Source organism: Carettochelys insculpta, chromosome 25 (genome assembly GCF_033958435.1).
Source record: "Carettochelys insculpta isolate YL-2023 chromosome 25, ASM3395843v1, whole genome shotgun sequence".
NCBI classification, from domain to species: domain Eukaryota; kingdom Metazoa; phylum Chordata; order Testudines; family Carettochelyidae; genus Carettochelys; species Carettochelys insculpta.
Window position 1 is genome coordinate 13,687,501 of NC_134161.1, and position 23,899 is coordinate 13,711,399.

Below are 23,899 nucleotides of genomic sequence, written 5' to 3' on the forward strand. Positions count from 1 at the left end.
CACAGCCCATGTGTGTAGATGCTGTATTTTGAAACAGCTAAGTGCTATTTCAAAATGCATTTTTGGCTGTGGCCACATTTCCCCTCCCTTTCGGAAGTGGCATATTATTTGAGGCAGTTCGGAAGATGCTAATGAGGCACTGACATGAATATGCAGTGCCTCATAAGCATAATGGTGGCCACGTGCGATTAAAAAATGCCACTTTTGGAATGCAGGCAGCCCATGTAGCCGGGGGCCTTTCGAAAAGACCCACTGAATTCAGAAGCCTCTTCTTCCTATCTGGCAGCTTATTTGCATATTCTTCCTTTGAAAGAAGAAAAGCAGTATAGATGGAGCTGTTTTGAAAGTAATCCCCATCTTCAAAAGAACTCTTCTTCCCATAAAAAAAGGGAACAGAGGGATCAGAGAAGACCCACAAGAATAATGAGAGGATTAAAAAACAGGCCTTATAGTGATAGCGTAAAGAAACTCCATCTATTTAGCTTGGCAAAGGTTAAGGGATGACTTTACTGAAGTTTATAATTATCTACATGGGAAACAAATATTTAATAATGGACTCATCATTCAGGCAGAGAAACATATAACCCAATCCAGTAGCTGGAATTTGAAGATAAAGAAAAAGTGACAGTAATTAACCACTGGAACAATATACCAAAGACTGTGCTGGATTCTCCTTCATAAATAATTTTTCAGTTCAGATTGCAGTGGTTTTCAGCTAGTATACTGTGAGAACTCTCCAAGCACACTGTGAAATTTTGTCAATTTCCCATTATTGTGGCTCTTTGCAGGCCCCCATTCATTCGGGAGGCCGCTGAAACGCTGCTTCCTGGCCCAAACAAGCTGGCAGAGGGCCTTCCCCCACTCCCTGCTGCAGAAAGGGGGAGTGAGAGAGGGCAGGAGCCTGTTGGAACTGGGATGCTGTTTAAATCCCGCATCCTGGCTCCAAAGGGCTGGCATGGTGGGGAGCCTGCTTTCAGTGGTTACTCATTTATTCAACATCCCTAGCATAGCATTGAGCAGATTTTGAAAATGTGTTTGTGCTCACTACCTAAGATGGTGTATTCTGGGGTGGGTTTGAAACATGAATGCATTTGATCCTTGTTTACCTTGTTGTAGGCACTACTGTTTTGCAAACCTCTCTAGTAAGACTGCAACCATAGTAAATGTAAGTAAATGTGATGTCTATGAGAAATTGTTTCAGCTGAAAAAAGTGCATGTGCACAGGAACTGTTTGTCACATCGAAGTGTGTTGTGTTACTGAAAAGACAGGGAACCACTTTCTACAGCAAGAGATACTGTAGTGTTGCCATTATATTAAACTTTGTTAAAAAGGATCTCATGAGTAATAATGCAGATCATATTTCTGGAAGGGTCCCTGACCCCTCACTCCACTTCGGGCTGTCACAGGAAGGGGTTCAGGTTAGACTTTCTTTTCCATTCAGTGGATATTTTGATAAATATTCAGCCCCTTTCACATTTAAACAGGGCTGGACTAATTAACTGGTCAAAATCAGGTAAAAACAGGCTTGAGCCGTCACCAATTATATGAACCAAAGCTTTCTTTTCCAAGTTTGGAAAAGCATTTGACTTCTGTTGTGATTCTTGCACTGTCTTATGTTCCATGCATTTAGCTGAATCTGGAACCAGAACCAACAGTAATTTCACATGAAAGTCTGTTTTTTGGTCTTTTCTGATTCTTGAGTGTGGAACCAGTACGTACCAGGGTGTCCCACAAGAAATCTTGTTCTTCTGAGATTTGAAGATGGAGGACTGGTTGAGTTTAGATAGACAAACACCCAAATGCCCATCATCTTTGGGTCCTTTTCCCTAACCCCCATTCCTTGGGCCTTAGAACACTTCACTAGTAAAGCCACAAAAGAAAGAGACCAAACTGATGAACACAAAGCATGGGGTTCAGTTGGCAGAATGGTCTGAGAATTGAGAAGGGGACAACAAACCAGGCTTATCCTTGGGTTACTGAGATTGTAAGCTCCGGGGAGAGGGGCTCCAGTAGGGCTGCTGTCACTTGTGCATCTGCTGCAATGCACCTGCTTGCACCTTGTGCACCTGTTGAGGCTTTGAAGGGGTGCACAGTCTCCAAAGCACAGACCTACCCTAGCCAAACCCTGCTCCATGTCCAGCCCACAATACCCCAGAATGCTCCTGGAGCCGTGGAGTACAGAATTAAGCAGACCCTCTCTTTGCTGGGCATAGAGACCCCACTGCACCAGAGGAATTCCCACCAGTGGCCTAGGCCTGCAAAGCAGCCCATTTGTTCCAGTCTATCTACAGCAGGCATATCCAACCCGCGGCCCACGGGCCGCATGCAGCCCTGGACAGCTAGTAATGCGGCCCCACAAGATCGTAAACTTTTAACATTATTATGTGATTTATATACATTAACAATATTATATATTTTATATGCGGCCCAAGACAATTCCTCTTCACTCAATGCAGCCCAGGCAAGCCAAAAGGTTGGACACCCATGATCTGCACAAAGAGACCACAGGTGAACAATAATACCGGATTGCCAATTTTAGTTGGACATATTGCTGGAGTTTTCTGGCAGTTTCATCAGACAACATAGTAAAAAAAAAAAAGGAGTAAAGTAGCATTTTAAAGACTGACAAAATAATTTATTAGGTGAGCTTTCGTGGGACAGACCCACTTCTTCAGACCAGAGCCATACCAGAACAGGCTCAATATTTAAGGCATAGAGAACCAAAAATACTAATCAAGGTTGACAAATCAGAAAAAAAATTATCAATGTGAGCAAATCAGAGAGTAGAGAGGTGGTGGGGGGAGTCAAGAATTAGATTATGCCAAGTTATCCACAAACCAGTCAGCAGACATTTTAATGGAGTGGGCCATTCTGTTAATGGCTTAAGAGTTTGAGTGTTACTGAAGAGGATTTTCACACTACTTTGGAAAGAGAGGCTGCTGAACTCTCTTTTATATTCAAAGTCGACACATTAGCACATGGTTTGAAATGGGATGCGAATTTTCTGGGTCATTATAGGGCCTCTTTTGCAAACCTGGCTTACCAGTCTGTTCTGGTATGGCTATGGTCTGAAGAAGTGGCTCTGTCCCACGAAAGCGCATCACCTAATAAATTATTTTGTTAGTCTTTAAAGTGCTCCTTTACTGCTTTTTTGTTTTGATAGTATATAGACTACCATGGCTTTCTCTCTGTTACTAATCAGACAACATAATGTTTAGTTAAAGATCAATCTTGTATTCCTGGAGACTCCAGAACAATTCTGGAGGGTTAATGATGTTCTAGGGCTCCTATGTGCTATCCCTAGATGAATGCTTGTCCCCCAGCTCTCCCTTTGGGTCCATAAAATACTCAGCAGCAGTGTTCCCTGTAAGCTGGGCGCTTGTGTAGTCACTCAGGAGAAATTCAAATGCTGTCCAGGTAATTAGCAGAGCACTCACAGCTGGGTTTTTGTTTCTGTTAGTGCTGCACATTTCCACAAACCTCAGTGCACACAGAAAAACTTATTCCACACATGGATAGAAAAGATTAGAGGGAGCATTACTCCACAGTTGACCAAACATTTTCCTAATGCAGAGATTCTACCACCTAGCAAATAAACCTGGAAGAACCATGATGTATATACAAAGTGGGGCAGTGCTGTCTTTTTGTCCTGTGGAGAAGTGTAGAGTCCTGCACCTGGGGTGGAAGAATCCCAAACATTGTTACAGGCTGGGGACCGACTGGCTCAGCAGCAGTACGATGGAAAGGGACCTAGGGGTTATGGTGGATGAAAGGATGGATATGAGTAAACAGTGTGCCCTTGTAGCCAAAAAAGCTAACGGCATACTGGGGTGCATTAGGAGGAGCATTTCGAGCAGATCTAGAGAAGTAGTTATTTCCCTCTATTCAGCACTGGTGAGGCCACATCTTGAATCTTGTGTACAGTTTTGGGCCCCCAGTATAAAAAGGATGTGGATTTGCTGGAGCAGGTTCAGCGAAGGGCAACAAAAATGATTACGGGTCTGGAGCACAAGACCTATGAGGATAGGCTGAGGGATTTGGGCTTGTTTAGCTTACAGAAGAGAAAACTTAGAGGTGATTTAATAGCAGCCTTCAACTTCCTGAAGGGGAGCTCTAAAGAGGAGGGTGAGAAACTGTTCTCAGTGGTGTCAGATGGCAGAACAAGGAGTAATGGTCTGAAGTTGAAGAGGGAGAGGTGTAGGTTAGATATTACGAAAAACTACTTCACCAGGCGGGTGGTGAAGCATCGGAATGCGTTGCCTAGAGAGGTGGTGGATTCTCCATCCTTCGAGGTTTTTAAGTCCCAGCTGGACAAGGTCGTGGCTGGGATGACTTCTTGGGGGTTGATCATCCTTGAAGCAGAGGGCTAGACTAGATGACCTCCTGAGGTGCCTTCCAGCCCTGTGATTCTGTGATCAGCTGATGAGTCCACAGCGCTGCCTGTCCTTAATTCCTGTTCAGGAAGTTGCTGGGCCCTCCTTGCTACATTGCCATGCAAGCTCCTCTCCGCACAAGAAACCACCAGAAAACTCCAGCTTCAATCCAGGTTTCTCCACAACTGTTTTTCTCGCCCTCCCCTGGAGAAACAAAGTCAGAAACAGCAGCCTAAGCATATTTGTTGTGTCTGCATAAGCACTGATTCAGAATTGCTGATCCATGTGTCACTGGCCCTGTACTGCAAATGAAGATTTTCCGTTAGCTCAAATGTCCAGGGCCTGCACTTTTGGAACAGGACGGTGAGAATTCTGTCAGTGCTACTATGAAATTCCAAGTGGATGTAACATTGTGGTGACTGATAACTCTGAGAGCATGAATGGCCATTCTGTTACCCTGCCTACTGGGCATGAGTGTTAGCTAATGCTTGGGAGGGACTTTAGTACACTTGTAAAGTGGGGGTACTTTTGTCTCTGGTGTATTGGTTTCTTTCCCCGATGGATATGTGGGAAGCATTCACCCAAAGGCAGCTACTGCTGGTACCTGCTCTTTGGCATTCACACCCACTTTCTTCTCTAGGAAACTGTTTTGTCTACTGAATTTTTTTAAACGTTCTTGCTGCCCACAGAAAGCAAAACAAAAAGCTAAATTGGCTGTGGACCTCCTGAGGTTGGGAGTAGCTTCTTAGTATTTCTGAAGCAACTCACCCTCCTCCTGCCGAAAGTTGTTTGACAAAACAATAGCTTCGATGTTTCCAGCAGGTAATGGATGTGCTGGAACAGACTGGAAGGGTTAGCTCCCTTTGTTCCCTGGCAACAGCCTAGTTGCACACCTTTCTCTCTTGGCACAGACCTATCACAGCAGCTGCAAGAGAGCTCCTACATATCAAGTACTGCTATGATATGGTATAGCATTGTGGATTGTGAGGACTTAGCTTCTGTGAATGTGCACCGGATGTGCCTTGTTTGTCTTCCTCCCAGAGGGTGGAAGAGACATTGTCTGTATGAAGTGCAAGCTGGTCTCCATATTAGAAGAGAAGGTTAAAGAACTAGAGACCCAAGAATCAATTCTGTGTTCCATCAGAGAAAATGAACAGCTTTTGAATGCAAGTCAGCATTTGATCCTGCAGGCACTGCATGCTGAAGAACCAGAGAGGGTGGTGCAGAACAGTGATGAAAACTGGCAGCATGTGACCTCCAGGAGAAGAAAAGCTACTCAGGTGTCCCTAGTACAGGAAGAGGTAAGTAGTCATTTTCAGGTTGTCTGCAGAGATGCTATTGTGGAGAAGGCTTTGGAAGAGACCTCTGAGAGAATGAGTCAGAAGGAGACCCCATCAACCAGAAGGCCTGGGGTGCATTGTCCTAGGGATGGAAGTTCCATGAGCACCACTCCCAAGAAGAGGAGATGGGTGGGGGTGGCCAGGGTCTCCCTCCCAAGGGGGACAGAGTCATCCATCTGTTGTCCAGACCAGGAAACTTAAGAAATGTGCTGCTTCCTTGGAGCTAGAATTCAGGATGTCAGTGAGAGTTTTCCAAGACTGGTCAAGCCCTCAGACTGCTATCCCTTCCTATTTCACCACATGCACACCATTTATACTGCCAAGAATGATATTGAGTGGGTCACTGCAGGTTATGTGGCACTAGGAAGAAAGATCAAGGAGTTTGAGGTGCAAGTTGTGTTCTCATCCATCCTGCCCATTGAAGAAAAAGGCTCAAGTAGTGATCATCGAATTTTGGAAGTATATGCATGATTGCACAAGTGATGTAGGAGAGTGGGCTTTGGATTCTTTGACCATGGGATGATGTTTAAGGCAGAATGATTGCTTGGAAGAGATGGCATCTACCCAGCCACGAGAGGAAAGAGCATCTTTGCCACCAGGCTTGCCAATCTAGTGAGGAGGGCTTTAAATTAGCTTTGTCAGTAGATGATGACATAAGCCCTTAAGTAAGTGAGGAAGTCAGATACCAGGAAGAAATATATGAAGAAAGGTGCAACAGAGGAGGACCCCAGACCCATACTGTGAAAGTAGGACAATTGGCTAGTTATCTTAGATGTCTGTACACAAATGCAAGAAGACTGGAAAACAAGAAGGAAGAATTGGAAGTCCTGGCACAGTCAGGGAACTATGATGTGATTGGAATAATGGAGGGTTGGTGGGATGTCTCACATGATTGGAGCACTATCATGGAAGGATATAAACTGTTCAGGAAGGACAGGAAAGGGAGAAAAGGTGGTGAAGTTGCACTGTATGTCAGAGAGCAGTACGACTGCTCAGAGCTCCAGTATGAAAACAGAGAAGCATGGTGAGAGTCTCTGGGTTAGAGGTGAGTGCAACAAGGGTGCTTTCATGGTGGGGGTCTGCTATAGACCACCAGATTAAGTGGATGAGGTAGATGAGGCTTTCTTCAAACAGCTGACAGAAGCTTCCAGATCACAGGCCTTCGTTCTCATAAGGGATTTCAACCCCCCTGGCGCCTGCTGGGAGACCAATACAGTAGTGCAGACAATCCAGGAAGTTTCTGGAGGATGTTGGGGACAATTTCCTGGTGCCAGAATCCATGTTCAACTCAACCTGCTCCTCACAAACAGGTAGGAATTAGTGGGTGAAACAGATGTGGGTGGCAACCTGGGCAGCAGTGATCATGAGATAGTCAAGTTCAGGATCCTCACCAAAGGAAGAAAGGAGAGCAGAAAAACACAGACCTGAACTTCAGGAAAAAAGATCTTGATTCTCTCAGGGAACCGATGAGCATGATCCCCTGGTTCGCTAACAAGGGAGAAAGGAGTCCAGGAGAATTGGCTGAACTTTAAAGAAACCTTACTTAAGTGCACAGGAACACACCCTCCCACTATGCAGTAAACAACCAAATACAGTAAACCCTTGAAATATGTGGCTTCAAGTTGCACGTAACTCGCTTTAACATGAGTTAAGCACAACTTGAAGCTGCTCTGGAGCTATCAGCAGCTAGGCAGGTTAAGAGTCCCTTCTCACTGCCTTTCCCCAGCGGTGTCACTGTCAGGCTGATAGCCATGGGGCTGGCAGAAGGCAGGGAGAAGTAGCCAGGAAACTGAACAGCTCTAGTGGGCTGTTCAGTTTCCCAGGTCCCACAAGCAGAGGGCAGCTGGGAACCAAGCAGCAGCCTGGCTCCCGGCTCCCCTCCACCTGCAAAGCCAGGAAACTTCCACATCCCAAAATAGCACCTGCTATGTAGACATAGCCTTAGCGATTTTAAAAAGTATCACTGGCATTTGGACCATACATAGAGGTCAAAAAGTTAAATTTCGGCACTGCTTCAGGAAGGTTGCTAACCCCTGGTATAAACAGTACTATAGCCACAGTAGCAGAGAGAGTGGTACAGCGTAGCAAGGCTGAATACAAACCAGTCTGAACAATGCTGACACTGCCCATACGAGTCTGATGCACAGAAGAAATCCTCTGTGTAGGATTTGGAAGAGAAATGACACTGATTCTTATTCATATATTTAATTTTAATTAAAAAATAAAGGTTATTTTAATACATCTCTTGCAGCCTTCGGGCAAAACACACCCTCAACAAGTCTTTAGGCAATATGAGGCATATCTATTCTTGGCACACAGGTCTTAAAAACAAACACGAACACTCCTCAGCAACTTCTGAACTCCACTGCTTTACCCTATCCCTGAAAACATATAAGTGCTTCTTGGGAAAAAAAAATACAAACCCTACAATAATTAGAAAAGTACCTAAAGCCAAACTCCCAGTTCTGAGCAGCTTAAAATCCAAACCATGTCTTCAATCCAGTTTTTATCCAGTGGCCTTTATCTTTATAAAGTTTGCTCCACATCCCAGACCTGATCACCCCAAACCTTCCAGGGAGGTCTGAAATCTAAACCTTGACCTGGGTCTGCATCTTGTCATCTACCTTTATAAGGGTCTGAACCAAAACCCTGAGTCCATGCACCCTCCAAAAAATCTATTTTGCTCAGGCTCATCCCTAACAGAAATAAGTGCTGGTTAAATGAGACATCATGCCATAAAAGCAACGAAGGGTCCTGTGGCACCTTATAGAGTAACAGAAAAGTTTTGAGCATGAGCTTTTGTGAGCACAGACTCACTTCATCAGATGCAGCATCTGATGAAGTGAGTCTGTGCTCACGAAAGCTCATGCTCAAAATTTTTCTGTTAGTCTATAAGGTGCCACAGGACCCTTCGTTGCTGTTACAGATCCAGACTAACACGGCTACCCCTCCAATACTTCATGCCATAAAAGTTCCCTTTACTTGGCAGTCACTGCCTTGAGGCTGGGGTAAGTACTCTGTCCATTTGTTCTACCTTAAAAGGTTAGAATAAGGCCAACCACATACACAGAACCTTCCAAGATGGTCATAAGCACTACACAAGCACCTCCCTGGGCACGAAAAAAGCCTTGAGATCTTTTTTCTATTTCTCCAGGCTGTCTCAGGTTTGTAGACACACAGTTTCCTCCAGAGAATACTCAAAAGTACTCATTATCTGCAGGGAGGAATTACACACGCTGTTGGGAAGGGAAGGATTGTCACCATATGCATTTCTTTGTTCCGCAGCAGTCCATCCTGCTTGATTCCCAGTGGCACAAAGGGCACAAGACTTATGCACCAAGTATTTAGTTTGATTTTTTTAATTTTTGTTTTTTCTCTTTCCTTTTTCTTTGTTTTTCCTTCTGTTTTTCCTCTTTTAGTTTGAGGGCATCGTCTCTGCCTGGGAGGGCTCCAGCACGTGATCGGGGGACTTTCCCGTCTCCAAAGAGACTTCAGGCTTCTCCTGTGTATCTTCAGGCTCTTCTGGGGCCTGAGATGTCTCCGGCATCTGCCTCTGAACTTGGCTGTTCATCTTTTCCTCTGCCTCAATCTCTTCTGAGGTGGGGATGGAGTTTTTCTTTGGGCGGCCTTTGGGCTTTGTTGGAGCTTCCTGCCCACCTTTCAATACCTGGAACAAAGATAAGAGGTGTTTGGACCATTCTAAACTGCATGGGTGTCTACCATCCAAGTTCCTGATGGTACTTTTAACATTAGGCTGAAATCTACCCCTGGTCAAAAAGCTGGCCCATGCTCTAGGCCCTACTATTGCACTCCGAACTTAAATGAAACTTAGGTGATACTTTGGGTTTGTGAGACTTAAAAGAGACCTAGTCAATTTAAATGGAGGCAAGCACAAAGCCAGCCCACACTTACATTTCAAACTCTATTTAGGGTCCAGAGTTGAAGGCAGGTTGTGAAAGGGTCTCAATACCCAACTCCCAACCCAGAACACAGAGGCTTGTCCAAAATTCAGTTCCCTTACTGAGATTGACTTTCATTCTTAGCTTAAGTAAAAACAATCAAACCCCAGCCTGAGATTCCACAGTGAGTTTTTCTTCTCTTGGCTCTCCCTCAACTCTCAGAGACTCAACCTTTTTACTCCTCAAAACAAAACAGCAGTAAAGTAGCACTTTAAAGACTAACAAAATAATTTATTAGGTGAGCTTTCATGGGACAGACCCACTTCTTCAGACCATAGCCTTTACTGTTCACTCCTCTTTTGGCACTAATGAGACCCATCGGGTCTTCCTACCAGGTTGAGTCAGCAAAATAGCTCTACCACCTCTCTTATCTCCATTTTGCACATGGAGAACTGGGTCAAGAGAGGCAGCAATTTGCCTAAGGTTATGCAGAGACAGAACTAGAAAGGAACTAATGGGACCTCACTGGCCTTCCTTTCCTCTAATATAATACAGGACAGGCATTGTGTTTCATTAATTTAGCTGGGATGATGTATTGAACAGATGGGCATTCTAGATTTCATGCTTTTTTTGAAGGACAGGGAGGAGGCTTGGTGTATATTAAATGAGAAACTGCATGAAAAAGGCTTGAAGTTGGAAGTGTATGTAGGAGATGAAGAGTAGACCACAGGAAGCAGGAGCCAGTGTACAGGGAGAGATGGAGGCATGGTTAGAGTTTAAGACAGCTTTAAAAGTGAGAAGCAGGGATGTTGCCTAAGAGAGCTGAACTTTGTTTCACTGAATTAAAGTCTCCTTGTCATCCAAGTGTAGCTGCAATTTTCACGAGCAATAAAGATCTCAGGGATGCCAAAAATGCAATGGGAGAAATTTCTGTCCTTCCCTATTTCATCGTTTCAGTTTGAATTCTACATTGCTGTCCATGAACATTCTGACCCATGTGAATCTTTCAGTAACATAATCAGAATATTAAAATATTGGACTAGATCTGCAGCTTGCATAAATGAGCATAGTTTCACTGGCAGAACTTCTGCCAAAGACTTTCATACATACACCCAGATTTACTTCAGCTCAAGATCTGTCTCTGACATAAGCCTGGAGCTCTTGTTGGGATCCTGTTCTCTTACCATTTTCTTCCACTTCATCCTGCGGTTCTGGTACCAAGTCTTCACCTGGAGCTGAGTCAGCCCCAGTGACTGAGCAAGGTCTAGCCTAGAAGACAAGAGAGACAGAGACTTGACAGAGGCAAAGTAGAATCCAAATGCACTGCAACAGTCACTTCTGACTGTGTCCAGCAGAGAGCCAATACAGGGAAGTAAATTCCAGAAAAATACATCTGTCAATTTCTCCTATTTTCTCTCCAGTTCAGTTGGGAATTATCAATCAGTGTAAACACTATGATCCAAATTTAGAATCCAGTTTGTGGAGGAAGCAAGAATGGTCTTGAGGTGATGGCACAGGGGAGAGAGATAGGATATCTGGTCTATTTCCATCTCTTCTGGTGTGTTTGATTGGGCAAGTGAATGAAGACAAAAGTTTGGTCATCAGTGTGACTTTCATATTCAGAAGTGCTGCTGTGGGAGCTCAGCACCTCTGAAAATCAGGACTTAATGTGTCTCAAGAGAGCATCAAAGAACTGACACCCCAAAATCAGAGGCCGCTTTTGAACATGTTGGCCTTGTGTTTATAGTATTTCACTTTCCCTACCTATAGTCTGGGGATAAGGATGCTTTCTAACCTCACAAAGGTGTTGCGTGTCTGAATTTACTGATTTGCTGATATGACAGTGATGAGCATTCTAGAAATGCCTATAAATAGACTTGTGTGGATTGGGTCATTAGGAGAGCTACAGTACGCAGCACAGATGCTTATCCTAAACTTATCTGGGCCAAACCTCCAATTCTGTAGAGGTTCCTTTAATGGTATTGATCTATTTATTTCTATACAAAGCCTGAGATCTTGAGATCCAGGGCAGACTTCATCTCCAACAAAATTCCTTTTCTTTGTCACTGAAGTGAGAACAAATCCATGCATACTGGTGTGATAGAGCTGCATTTGGGATTAATTTGGCCTGTGTGATTCTGGGATTCTAAGTCCTAAGAAATATTCTGCAACAAAGTGAAGTCTTGCAAAACTCAGGTGGTTTCAGGGGCAAACAAGGAGTTGCACCAAAATGTATTTTCAGGCCTGTGAACCTTCTGTTGACCTTTCTGTGTTCCCTGGTTAGGAACTTTGTTTTTCATAACAAAAGTTGTGCTCCAACTGGCCACACAGTGGGGACAGTCACACCTCAATATTCAAACACCCTAACAAACAAACCGACACTTTTTCCCCTTTGCAGTTAAAGCGTCTGATTTGCCTTCTCATACTAATCACTATACTAAACATCTGCGGTAAAGAAGTCAAAGGAGCAAAGTAGATGAGCGTGTTTGGACACACTCTCATGTGCTCCAGACAGACATACTCTCATGGGCTCCAGACATCATTCTATGCATACTCCTTTGGTTCTAATTCATCATGCAACTCCGTACCTCACCAGATGCCTTAATATACCCCCTGTGAAAGGACACAAATGTGAATGCAAATCTCAGTCCATGGCTTTGTCACGGCATTACCAGGGTATGAGCTCACATGGGAAATATGCTTGACAAACTTCTGCCAGGAAGCCTGTGTCTTGTCACACCTAGATTACCTGTAACCCTTGCAACCTCTCTCCATGAGCATTAGTCTAACTGGCATTGCCTAGGAAACCAAGGAAACAAATAGAAAGGAAGAGCCACGGGACCAGAGATTGCTCACTAGCCTCAGCTGTACAGAAAGCCAAGAAACTTTCATGTCTCTAATTAATTCAATAGCTCTGACTACTTGATTGATGGTGTCACTCATCCAGTCACATGAAGCAGTGCTGAGCCAGCCAGCACAACACCTCAGCCTTAGGGGATATAGAACCATACCAATGGGCCAGATATCCCACGATACTGAGGACTGAGCTCTTTTGCAAAATAATGGCATGTGAGTCACTATGGGAGCTGCTTAAAATCTGCCACCATTTTAGGGGTTTAAATGAGAGTTGCAGTCATTTGAAAACCTGTCCCTGACTGCCGGTGCTTTAACTAAGTTGAGCACAATGCAGCCCCAGTTTTGGTACCATAATTCATCAGATGAAAAAATAAGCCCATAGATTAGAAGCAGGCTTGGCAGAATTCCAAGTGTGGTTTTTCTAATTTGGGCAGCTATTTAATTTTATGCTGTTTGTATTGTTAATTTAAGTTGTCACAGGCCAGGTCTATATTAACAGTGCAAGTCAACCTAAGATATGCACTCCAGCTACAAGAAGAGTACAGCTAGAGTCAATGTAGCTTAGGTTGAATTTTTGTGGTGCCCCTCAGGAGGCCATTGTGAGAAACTTTCCCATTGACTTCCCTTCCCTTACTCCTTGCAACCCAGGGTTGATGGGAGCACCATCATCCGTCGATTTAGCAGGTCCTTACTAGATATACTAAATCAGACCCTGAGAAATCAATCTCCAAAGCATTTCTGTCTTGGGTGGTGTAGACATACCCATAGTTACAGGAGATTATGTGGGGATAGATCAGGCAAAAGGAGGCAGTCACACAATAATAATTTAATGACATTTAACACTGAGATTCAAAGAGTTAAAGCTTAATAAATGTTGAAATATACAAAGGAAATGTCCTGAAATCAAACTATAAGTTGTTCTTAAGCAGGATTTTTTTCTTTCTTTGCCTTTCTATAAGTTTTATTATCATCTATGGAAAAAATGTTAGTTTCTGTGTGTACAATCAAAACAGCATTCACTGATGTTTACTTATAGAAAGATAATTCTTCAAACATTAGATCTCAGAAACAATTTAAACTCTGGGTTGGTGACGTGGAGTTTAAGATTTTGTGAACTTCTGAACACTTTATTTAGATTTGCAAAATTAATCTGCGGTAGCAACCTTTTTCTTTCTGTAATTTAACCCCACATTTTTTCTCCCCATGCACCCAGACACGTGGATGACAAGTTCTGTAACACAAAGAAAAAAAAATCTGTTCACTTTAACCTGAGAGGATCTCTTAGCACTTTGTAAATAGTAGTACACTAAGCCTTAGAACACTGTATGTGAGATAGGTCAGTTGTTACACAAGGGAAACTGAGACACAGTGTGGTGATTCGCCTCAGATTAGCATACAAGCAGAGCCTGAAACAGAATTCAAGTCCTCTGGCTTCAAGACCAGTAAGGTGTCCCATGGAAAACACTTGAGTGCCATGCTACCTCAGAGGGTAGTCGCCTTGTGAGGGTTCCAGACAAAGAGCAGTCACACGCGCTTAATTCTATGTAAAACTGATGGGGAACACCTTCAAAATGTTTCAAATTAAAATATTTTGGGGTCCTATGGGAATATTTTAAAGAAAGGAAATAAAAACCGTCACTTGGTTTCATTTCATAATGGTGCTTTGAAATGAAAACTTTCATTTCATTTCCAAATGGCAAAACAAAATTAACAGTTTTGTTTCATTCAAATGTCATTTTGCATCATTTTTAGGAGGCTGAAAATTTTCAAGTTTCTATTTTACTTACTGAATTTTCAGGAGTTTCCCTTTTCCCTTCTTTTGTCTCTCCCTTAACCTTCATGTCTACACTAGCCCAAAACTTCGAAACAGCCATGCAAATGGCCATTTCAAAGTTTACTAATGAAGCGCTGAAATACATATTCAGCACCTCATTAGAATGGCGGCAGCCATGGCACTTTGAAATTGACGTGGCTCGCCGCCACGCGGCTTGTCCACACAGGGCTCCTTTTCGGAAGGACCCTGGCAACTTCAAAAACCCCTTATTCCTATCTGCTGTTAGGAATAAGGGGATTATGAAGTTGCCCGGGTCCTTTCGAAAAGGAGCCCCATCTGGATGAGCCATGGGGTGGCGAGCTGCATCAATTTCAAAGTGCCGCGGCTGCCACCATTCTAATGAGGTGCTAAATATGTACTTCAGCACTTCATTAGTAAACTTGGAAATGGCCATTTGCATGGCCATTTTGAAGTTTTGGGCTAGTGTAGACGTAGCCTGTGAAAATTGGGGTGGGGTTGGGAGTGGTGTAAAAATAGGGACAAAATATGTGAAATAGGGATGAAAACAAATTTTGCACTGTTTTGCTGCTTTACAATGGAAAACTAATCAGAGAATAGAAAGTGCATAAAATTTTAGAAAACAGCTAAAGATGCAAAAAGTGGATTTTAACCTCATGTTCACATGCTTTTTTACTTTTGACCTTTTTTTCAAGTGTAAAAAAGAGAGAAATGGGTAAAGCTTCTGTAACCACCCACAGGAAGGCTGAAACTTGGGACTTCAGAGCTCAGTGCACACCCCTCTACAGTTTGGAAACTCATTCTTTCTCTGTGTAAGTGGTCTAGGTGTTACAATATGGGTCAGGGAATCACCCCTAGACATGTAGATTTCACTCCCCCAGTCCAAAAACTGAAAATTGGCAATGGAAATGTTTTATTTTCCCAACCTGAAATAAAATTGCACTTAAAATCAAACTAAAAATGTTTTGAATGGGTCAACAAGCATTTGGACAAGGGGGGTCCAGTAAATATGGTGTACTTAGATTTCCAGAAAGCCTTCGACAAGGTCCCTCATCAAAGGCTCTTACGTAACATAAGCTGTCATGGGATAAGAGGGAAGAGCCTCTCACCGCTTGATAACAAGTTAAAAGAAAGCAAACAAAGAGATAAATGGTCAGTTTTCAGAATGGAGAGGGATAACTAATGGTGTCCCCCAAGGGTCCATACTGGGACCAATCCTATTCAATATATTCATAAATGAGCAGGAGGAAGGGGTAAACAGTGAGGCAGCAAAACTTGTAGATGATACTAAACTGCTCAAGATAGTTAAGAACAAAGCAAGCTGTGACGAGCTTCAAAAGAATCTCTGAAAACTAGATGAATTTGCAACAAATGGTAGGTTAATTTTAATGTTAATCAATGCAAGGTAATGCATATTGGAAAACATAATCTCAAATATACGTACAAAATGATAGAGATTAAATTAGGTATTACCACTTGAGAGAGTCATTGTGGATAGTTCTCTGAAATCATCCACTCAATGTGCAAAAGCAGTCAAAAAGCAAATAGAATGTTAGGAATTGTTTAAAAACAGGACAGAGAATAAGACAGAGAATATCTTATTCATCTATATAAACCCATATTATGGCCACATCTCAAATACTGTGTGCAGATGTGGTTGCATCACCTCAAAAATATATCTTAGCATTGGAAACAGTTCAGAAGAGGGCAACAAGAATGATTAGGTGTTTGGAATGGCTTCTTTATGAGGAGAGATTAATAAGACTTGGGCTTTTCAGGTTAGAAATGAGGAGACCAAGGTGATATGATGGAGGTCTATAAAATCATGACTGATGTGGGGAAAGTAAATAAGGCAAGTTATTGACTTGTTCCCATAACACAAGAACTAAGGGTCACCAAATGAAATTAATAGGTAACAGGTTTAAAACAAACACAAAAAAGTATTTTTATGCAACCTGTGGAACTCCTTGCCAGAGTATGTTGTGGACACCAGAACTTCAACAGGGCTCAAAAATGAGCTAGATAAATTCATGAAGTACAGATCCATCTATGGCTATTACCAGGATGGCTAGGAATGGTGCCTGTGCACTCAGTTTATTAGAAGCTGAAAATGGGTGACAGGGGAGGGATCACTTGATGAGTACATGTCATGTTCACTCCTCTGGGATATCTGGCATTGGCCACTGTTGGAAGACAGGGTACTGGGCTAGAGTGACCTTTGGTCTGACACAGTATGGCCATTCTTATGTTATTTAGACATAAATAGATGCAAAAGCAATAACATTTTGATACAATTTAAAATGTCATTTTTGGTTTAGTTTTTGGACAAGAAAATACACTGATTTCAAAATGAATATTTGGAGGTTACATTTTCCAGTCAGAAATAGGAACATTTAATTAAAATTTCTTTATGGAACATTTCAGTTTCACCAAACCCACATTTTCCACTAGGAAAATTGTAAGTTATAAAATCTCAACCAGCTCTAAATATAAACATAAATAATATTGGTTGAGAGACACTGACGGAGACATTGTGACCTTCCTACAACGCTATGTCGAGAATTTGGGGGAGGGCAGTAGACATGCGTACTTGCTCTCTGTTTTGCTCTCTGTTTCTTTCATGTATCTCTGCACATCAAGCCCTTGCTGTATACCACATTCAAGGTATGTGGTTTCCATTTATTCATTCTACTTATGTCACCTTTGATCCAGGGAAAAGTTTGTCTTGAAATTTAATCTGGTCTCTGCCCAAGTTCTCCACCAACAGCAGGGTCATCTTTCCCAGTGCAGAAGACATCATAAGTTCATCTGGAGAGCACTCAGCACTGCAATAGCTGAGCAGGGGCAGGAACAGGGCCAGGAACTTCTGGAATAAATTGCCTAAGGTGGTTGTGGAGTCTACATCACTGGAATAGTTAAGAGCAAGTTAGATAAACCTCTGTCAGAGATGGTATAGAAGGTGCTTGGTCCTGCCCTGAGTGCAGGGGACTGGACTCGATGACCTCTCAAGATAACTTCCAGTTCTAGTGTTCTGTATGTCTCCTTCTTCCCCTTTAAGAAACATTTTTGGTCCTCAAGTATCGGAGGGGTAGCCGTGTTAGTCTGGATCTGTAACAGCAACGAAGGGTCCTGTGGCACCTTATGGACTAAGAAAAGTTTTGAGCATGAGCTTTCGTGAGCACAGACTCACTTCATCAGATGCATCTGATGCTGTTAGGAATAAGTTTAGATTAGGCAGGCAGTTAGACAGGAATAAGCTGTTAGGAATAAGCTGTTAGGAATAAGATCTGTAAGCTGTTAGGAATAAGCCTCTGTAAGCTCAGAGTTTACCTACCTTCCTTCTGCTTTTAAAAGTCACATACGCAAATCCCTTTGAGATGGCTAGTCTCAAAGGGTACATCTCTAGACAGCAATCAGGATCCTGCAGCAACAACTCTCAGAGCCCAGGTGTACAGGCTCAAACTTACACTTCAGCATAAAAAATAGCGATGTAGATATTTGGGCTACTTTCCTTGCTGGAGCCCAGGCTCCAGTCCAAACTCAATGCAGATATTTTTAGCGCTGAAGCACGAGCCTGGTTCTGCAACTCATAGTTGCAGGAGTTTATTCTATGGGTTATGACCCTTGAGCCACTTCCCCAGCCTCTGCCCAGCCACACCCCCAGCCCATTACTCTGACCTATCTGGTGTGGACAGGTACTTCTGCTTTTGGAACTTCTTCTCCAGCCCCATCAGTTGGAGTTCCGTAAAGATGGTCCGGCTTCGGCGAGGCTTTTTCAACCGCGGCGTAGTCTGCTCCCCTTCTGACTCGCTGCTGACATGAGTTTCACTGGCTGTTGGCTCTGAGCTGCTGGCTCCTGAGGAGTGCGGTGACAGGGCTTGGGAGCTGCTAGCTGCAGGAATAAGGTGAGGGACCACAGATGGCTGCTGGGTGATGATGGAGATGAGAGGATATGCCCTCAGAGATGGGGACCCTAGGAGGAAGGAAGCAGAGAAGGGAGGTACAGTTTGCTGGATGCATGGTACAGTGGCTAATGTCCCAGACTGGGAGTAGGGGCCTAGTTTTCATTCCTAGGTCTGCTGCTAATCATCCGCGTGACCTTTAGCAAGCCACTTTCCCTCTTTGGGCTTCTGTTTCTTTTCCCACAGGCAACACTTCACCTGTCTAATATATTTACATTTTAAGAACCTGTTAAACCTATGTGCAGTGAAAATGGACAAATTTGTGGGGACAGTATGTTTGATTGTGTATGCCAGGGGTCAGCAACCCCCAACACAGGTGCCAAGAGTGACACATGAGCCGATTTTCATTGGCACAAGAGGCAGGAGCTCAGTTCCGCCCCTCCTCCCTCATGCAGCCAGGAGCTTGCTCAAAGTCAAGCTGCCTGTGGATTAACAGAAGACCAGCTAATGTTATCAACCACCACCTAAACCATAAAGCTCTGCATTTTAATTTATTTTTAATGAAGCTGTTGTAAGTAGAAATATTAGTGACTTTAAAAATTATCACTGGCACTCGGTCCATAAATAGTGGTCAAAAGGTCAAATTTTGACACTCAGCCTTGGAAAGGTTGCTGACCTTGGGTGTATCATATCATATTTCATAGAGCTGGAAGGGACCTCGAGAGGTCATCAAGTCTGGTCTCCTGCATTCACAGCAGGACCTATCACCATCCCTGACAGATTTTTTTCAAAATGTAACCTGCCCCAGAACCCTGAAAGGCCCCCTCAAGGCATGAGCTTCCAACCCTGTGTTTACAAGGCCAATGTTCTAACCACTGAGCTATACCTCCCCCTGCTGTATATGATAGGTACAAAAAATGTAGTGCCAAGGCTCCTAGATTTTAGTCACTGCTTTACAGCTGACTTGCTGTGTCATCTTGAGCAAGTTATGGCATTTTCTCTATGCCTCAGTTTCCACATTTATAACACTGGAATAATATTCCTTTCCTCTGACTTGACTTACCTGGGGAATTAAGTTTAATGCATTAATGTCTGGAAAGTGCTTTGAAGTCTGTAGACAAGTGGTGCTATGGAAAGGCCAGGTATAACTATCATCCCTGGACCAGACTGTGAACCTCTTGATGCACATCTTTTCACAAGCTGTTCTGTGCACTTCACTGGGAATACGTCCGCAAACACCTGCCCAACATCATGGGTAAGGGACTGAGAATCGAGCTCAGAGGATGGGCAATTAAGTTATATTTGCTAGTGAATTTCTCTCTTTCTGGATAAATTAGCCTTTCAGAATCTCATTGTTCATGCAACTGGGGTTAGATTATATTATTGTCCTCTAAATTAGAGGACGAGGTGTCAGATATAATCAAGCATGTTCCACATGGCAAGCAGTGCACAATAAACCAGAGACTAAAGCCAACATTTAGCAGCTTAATAATGAAAAATTACATGATCATTGTGAAGTCTTAAAAAAGGGCTGTTCTAGAATGATGGCTAAATTTAGTCATATTTGAATATTATTGATTGCAGTGCTACCCAAACCCCTCTAGTAGCTGCAGAGATCTACAAAGCCTTGCTTGAGATCTCCACCTCTATTTATTCCCATCATGTCAAAACTTTATTCAGTTAGAAACAAAAACAAAACCTGAACAGTAACAGAGAGGTAGTTGTGTTAGTCTGTACTCCAACAAAACAAAGCAGCAAAAATGTAGCACTTTAAAGACTAACAAAATGATTTATTCAGTGATGAGCTTTCATGGGACAGACCCACTTCATCAGATCAATCTCATTTCCGAGAAAGACTGACATTTATAAATACAGACAACCAGAAAAAAAATTGCAATAAAAACTGACAAAGCAAATAGGATTGAAGGAGAGGGAGAGGGATGGGGGGATGTTAATTATCATGTCTGAGGTAATTACGAGCATCAAAGGAAGGGAAGCAGTCCTATTCTGGGGATACCATCACTGGACCTAGCCATGCTAGTTACAAGATCAAAGGCACAGTCTCATGCACTTCCATCAACATTATATATGCCATTATGTGCCAACAATGCCCTGCCACTATGTACATTGGACAGACTGGGACAAAGCTTTGCCAAAAAATAATTGGACACAGAGCAGACATCAAGAAACTCAATACACATAAGCCAGTCAGTGAACACTTCAGTGGAGTGGGCCATTCTGTTAAAGACTTGAGAATTTGTATCCTAGAGCATAAAGAATTTAAAAACAGATTAGAGTGAGAAATTTGTGAGTTGGAGTTCACATTCAGATTCGACACATTAACACATGGTATGAATAGAGACATCAATTACATCACGCATTACAAGGACTGCTTCCCTTCCTTTAATACTCGTAATTATCTCAGACAGGACAATTAGCATCCCCCCAACCATCGCCCCCCTCCTTCAATCCTATTTGACTTGTCAGTTTTTATTGCAATTTTTTTTTTGGTCCTTTGTACTTATAAATGTCAGTCTGTATTGGAAATGAGATTGATCTGATGACGTGGGTCTGTCCCACAAAAGCTCATCACCGAATAAATTATTTTGTCAGTCTTTAAAGTGCTACATTTCTGCTGCTTTGTTTTGTAAAAACAAAACCTGAAATCCAAGAAAAGACCAGGCAAGAAGTTATCAGTCACCATTAACTGGTGTAATATGAAAAAAACACATAGTGATATTTTGTTTCTATGGATGGTTTGGTACCTCATAACTGCAGAGATCTACAAATCCACCAGCTCCCTGTGCCAAATTCTGCCCCAGTTTACCCACCAGTGGCTGTGCAGTGTAAGCTGAGGCAGAACTCTGCTCTCCGCTTTACAATGCCCAGTGTATTGAATTCTGCCTTCACTGACACCTCTTCAGCCCCATTGACACAAGGAAGTAACTGAGGGCAAAATCTTGCCCGTGACATTGGAATCATCCTGTGAGGCAGTCGCAATTATTTGTTTTCCTGCACGTGTAGTTTATGAGTGGCAATGTGGGTTGCCCCTGCCTGCAGATTCCTTTGTGCCAGCACAACCAGGGCAAACAAGTTGCAAGGCCTTCCACTAGGAGAATACCCACCAGCACACTCCTATCTCAATACCAGGCAGGCCTAGTTAACAGCTTTGCAACCTGTTATAAAGCCCAAGACCGCCCTGTTCTTCTGCAAGGCTCATGGGCTAAACCTTTTCTCAGAGCCTGAAATGTCATTCCTATTCTTGCACATAGGTGGCTTTTGGCCCCAGCATGACATCTAGTTGATAATTTCTCTCTCACCCTCCTGTGCTTTTCCAGCATAGCAGAGAAGAAACTGCAAGAATGTTAAAGAGCAATAAATCACCCAAGCTCCAACTTCAGAAAGACTTCAGCTGACTGAAACCTTGCGAGGAAGTTTTTTCACAAGGGACTAGCCTCTAGGGAGCTTAGCAAAGGTATTTTATAGCAGAGCCATCAGGGATATTTGCTTTCCTCTTTGGGCTGCAGAGGGGAAGGGCAGGCCAGAGCCTCATGGAGCTAGGAAAAAATCAGAGTCAGGGATTATCCTTCAGAAATTGTCTGCAGAAAGTCTCTTAAAGCTACTTATGTAAGAAGAATATGTGGCAGGGAAAAGGGAATCTCTTTCCGGATCACTAGCTGTACATGAATTACAGAGTTAGGAGTGCAGGTTAAAGACACAGCGGTTGGCTACTGTATGGCAGCTGATGAATGGAGGGAAGCACAAGGGACCAGATTTCACAAGAGCCTGTGTCCAGACCTTCATGTATTCAGTCTCCTCAAGTCGGAACAGGTTTTTAAGGCATTAACTCCTATTTAGGCTCATAAATAAGGAACATATTTTCCAAAGCGTGAAGCACATCTTGTGTTGACAACTCAAGCTGGATTTTGAAAAGAGCTGAGGTGTCTGAACAGGAGGACTGACTTACTTTGGAAAATCTAGTCTGTGATGCTTGAATGCTGGCCCAGGCTGCTCCTGAGTGTTAGACAGCAAGGCATCTTGCTACAGTCGTTGGCTGTGACTATTTTCTATGCATTATTGTTTATGAATATAAAAAAAAACTGTAGGTCAAATATTGGGCAAACGATGGTAGCAGCATCTCTTTGAGTGACCACTATTAATAATAATAGTAAATGATAATTTATTATTTGTATTTTCATAGCATCTAGGAACCCATTGTGCAAGGCATGGTATAAACATAGCACAAAAAGATTATTTTTGCACCCAATGAAAGCTTCGTGTTTAGGCTTCTTTCTAGGTATGGTACATCCTGCTTTGGCATGGGGGGATGGACTGGACTACTTCTTGAGGTCCCTTCCAGACCTATATTTCTATCATTCTGGAAAGATGCTTCATCTTCACTTTAGCACCTGCCAAAATTTTTTAGAGTTCTCATCTCTAGTTCTGAAGGAATAAAGAAATTTTGCTGCACAGGATGGTTGAGAGATACAACAAGAGTACTCAAAAAGAGACTTGGAATCTGAAGCTACCAATGCTGTCTGAGAGAAGATTACAGCTGCATAAATAGGCCAAAGTCTATGGACCTCAATCTCCTCTTCCACTGGTTGTAAATCAGGAATAGCTGTTGTAACCGGCAGAGAGACCTGGATTGGGTGTCAAAGGAGCCTAAGGGAACTACGCATCCAGTCCCCAAGATCCAAGCCATATGGGTATAAGTGAGGTGATCAGGAGACCTGCCTGGATTTAACTAGATAAATTAATAAAGTATAGATCATTGATCTAGCCTCTAGATCATAAAATATAAAATGAGGGTACTAACTGATGTGAACATAGATACCTCAAAAATTAGGGGCAATTTGAATGCAAGGCCCTTCCTGTTCTGGCTATACCATGTATAAGGGTTCAGGCACTGTGGTATCTAAATGCCATTTGCATAACTGAAATCCAAATACAGTTTTGGATTCCAAACATCCCCCAACTTTGGACACAAATACAGATTCTGAACATCCCAGAGTTCAACAGGGTTTGGATCCTTCTTTACACAGACACAGTAATTGTGGAAATGAAGCAATTTCTTAATTTACAGTAAATTAAATATTGGCAAATAGCTCTGTCTGCTCAGTGCTGTCATGACTTGTTCAGTCTCAAATGCAAAGGAGCTGAGACAGCTGTTTTTTCCATTCTGTAGCTCTATATTACAGAACAGTTCCAAAAGGATATACACTATAGATTTTTCCACATCACTGTACTCACCACCAGCAACAGATGGACTCTTCAGTTGTATCTGTTCCTGAACTGGCCAGATGTTAAGGATGGTTTTTCCAAGGGTTGTTATAGAATAATAATAGTTGCATTTCTATAGAACTTTTTGTCTTGAGTGTTTTTGAGACTCGCATTGCCCCTAAGCGATGAATGACTATTATTATGCCCTCTTTACTGGTTAATGAATGAGCCACATTGGCTACGTCCACACTAGCCCCAAACTTCGAAATGGCCACGCAAATGGCCATTTCGAAGTTTACTAATGAAGCGCTGAAATGCATGTTCAGTGCTTCATTAGCATGCGGGTGGCCACGGCACTTCGAAATTGATGTGGTTTGCGGCCGCGCGGCTTGTCCAGATGGGGCTCCTTTTCGAAAGGACCCCGCCTGTTTCAAAGTCACCTTATTCCCATCCGCTCATAAGAATAAGGGGACTTCGAAGTAGGCCGGGCCCTTTCGAAAAGGAGCCCCATCA

General features: G+C 42.9%; 1 protein-coding gene and 1 long non-coding RNA gene across 2 annotated transcripts in view; one reads left to right on the forward strand and one right to left on the reverse strand.

Moving 5' to 3' along the window:
- The window catches only part of LOC142001564 (uncharacterized), a 236,758-nt gene that overhangs the window by 125,414 nt on the left and 87,445 nt on the right, over positions 1-23,899 (forward strand). The gene's annotated exons all lie outside the window — the stretch shown is intronic.
- BARX2 (BARX homeobox 2) overlaps positions 8,592-23,899 on the reverse strand; it is a 51,990-nt gene continuing 36,682 nt past the window's right edge. The window contains exons 2-4 of the mRNA XM_074977015.1: positions 17,940-18,234; positions 10,798-10,882; positions 8,592-9,381 (exon numbers count right to left, since the gene is read on the reverse strand). Coding sequence (XP_074833116.1) covers positions 9,130-9,381; positions 10,798-10,882; positions 17,940-18,234 — 632 coding nt within the window. The 3' untranslated portion in view covers positions 8,592-9,129. The remainder of the gene's footprint in view (positions 9,382-10,797; positions 10,883-17,939; positions 18,235-23,899) is intronic.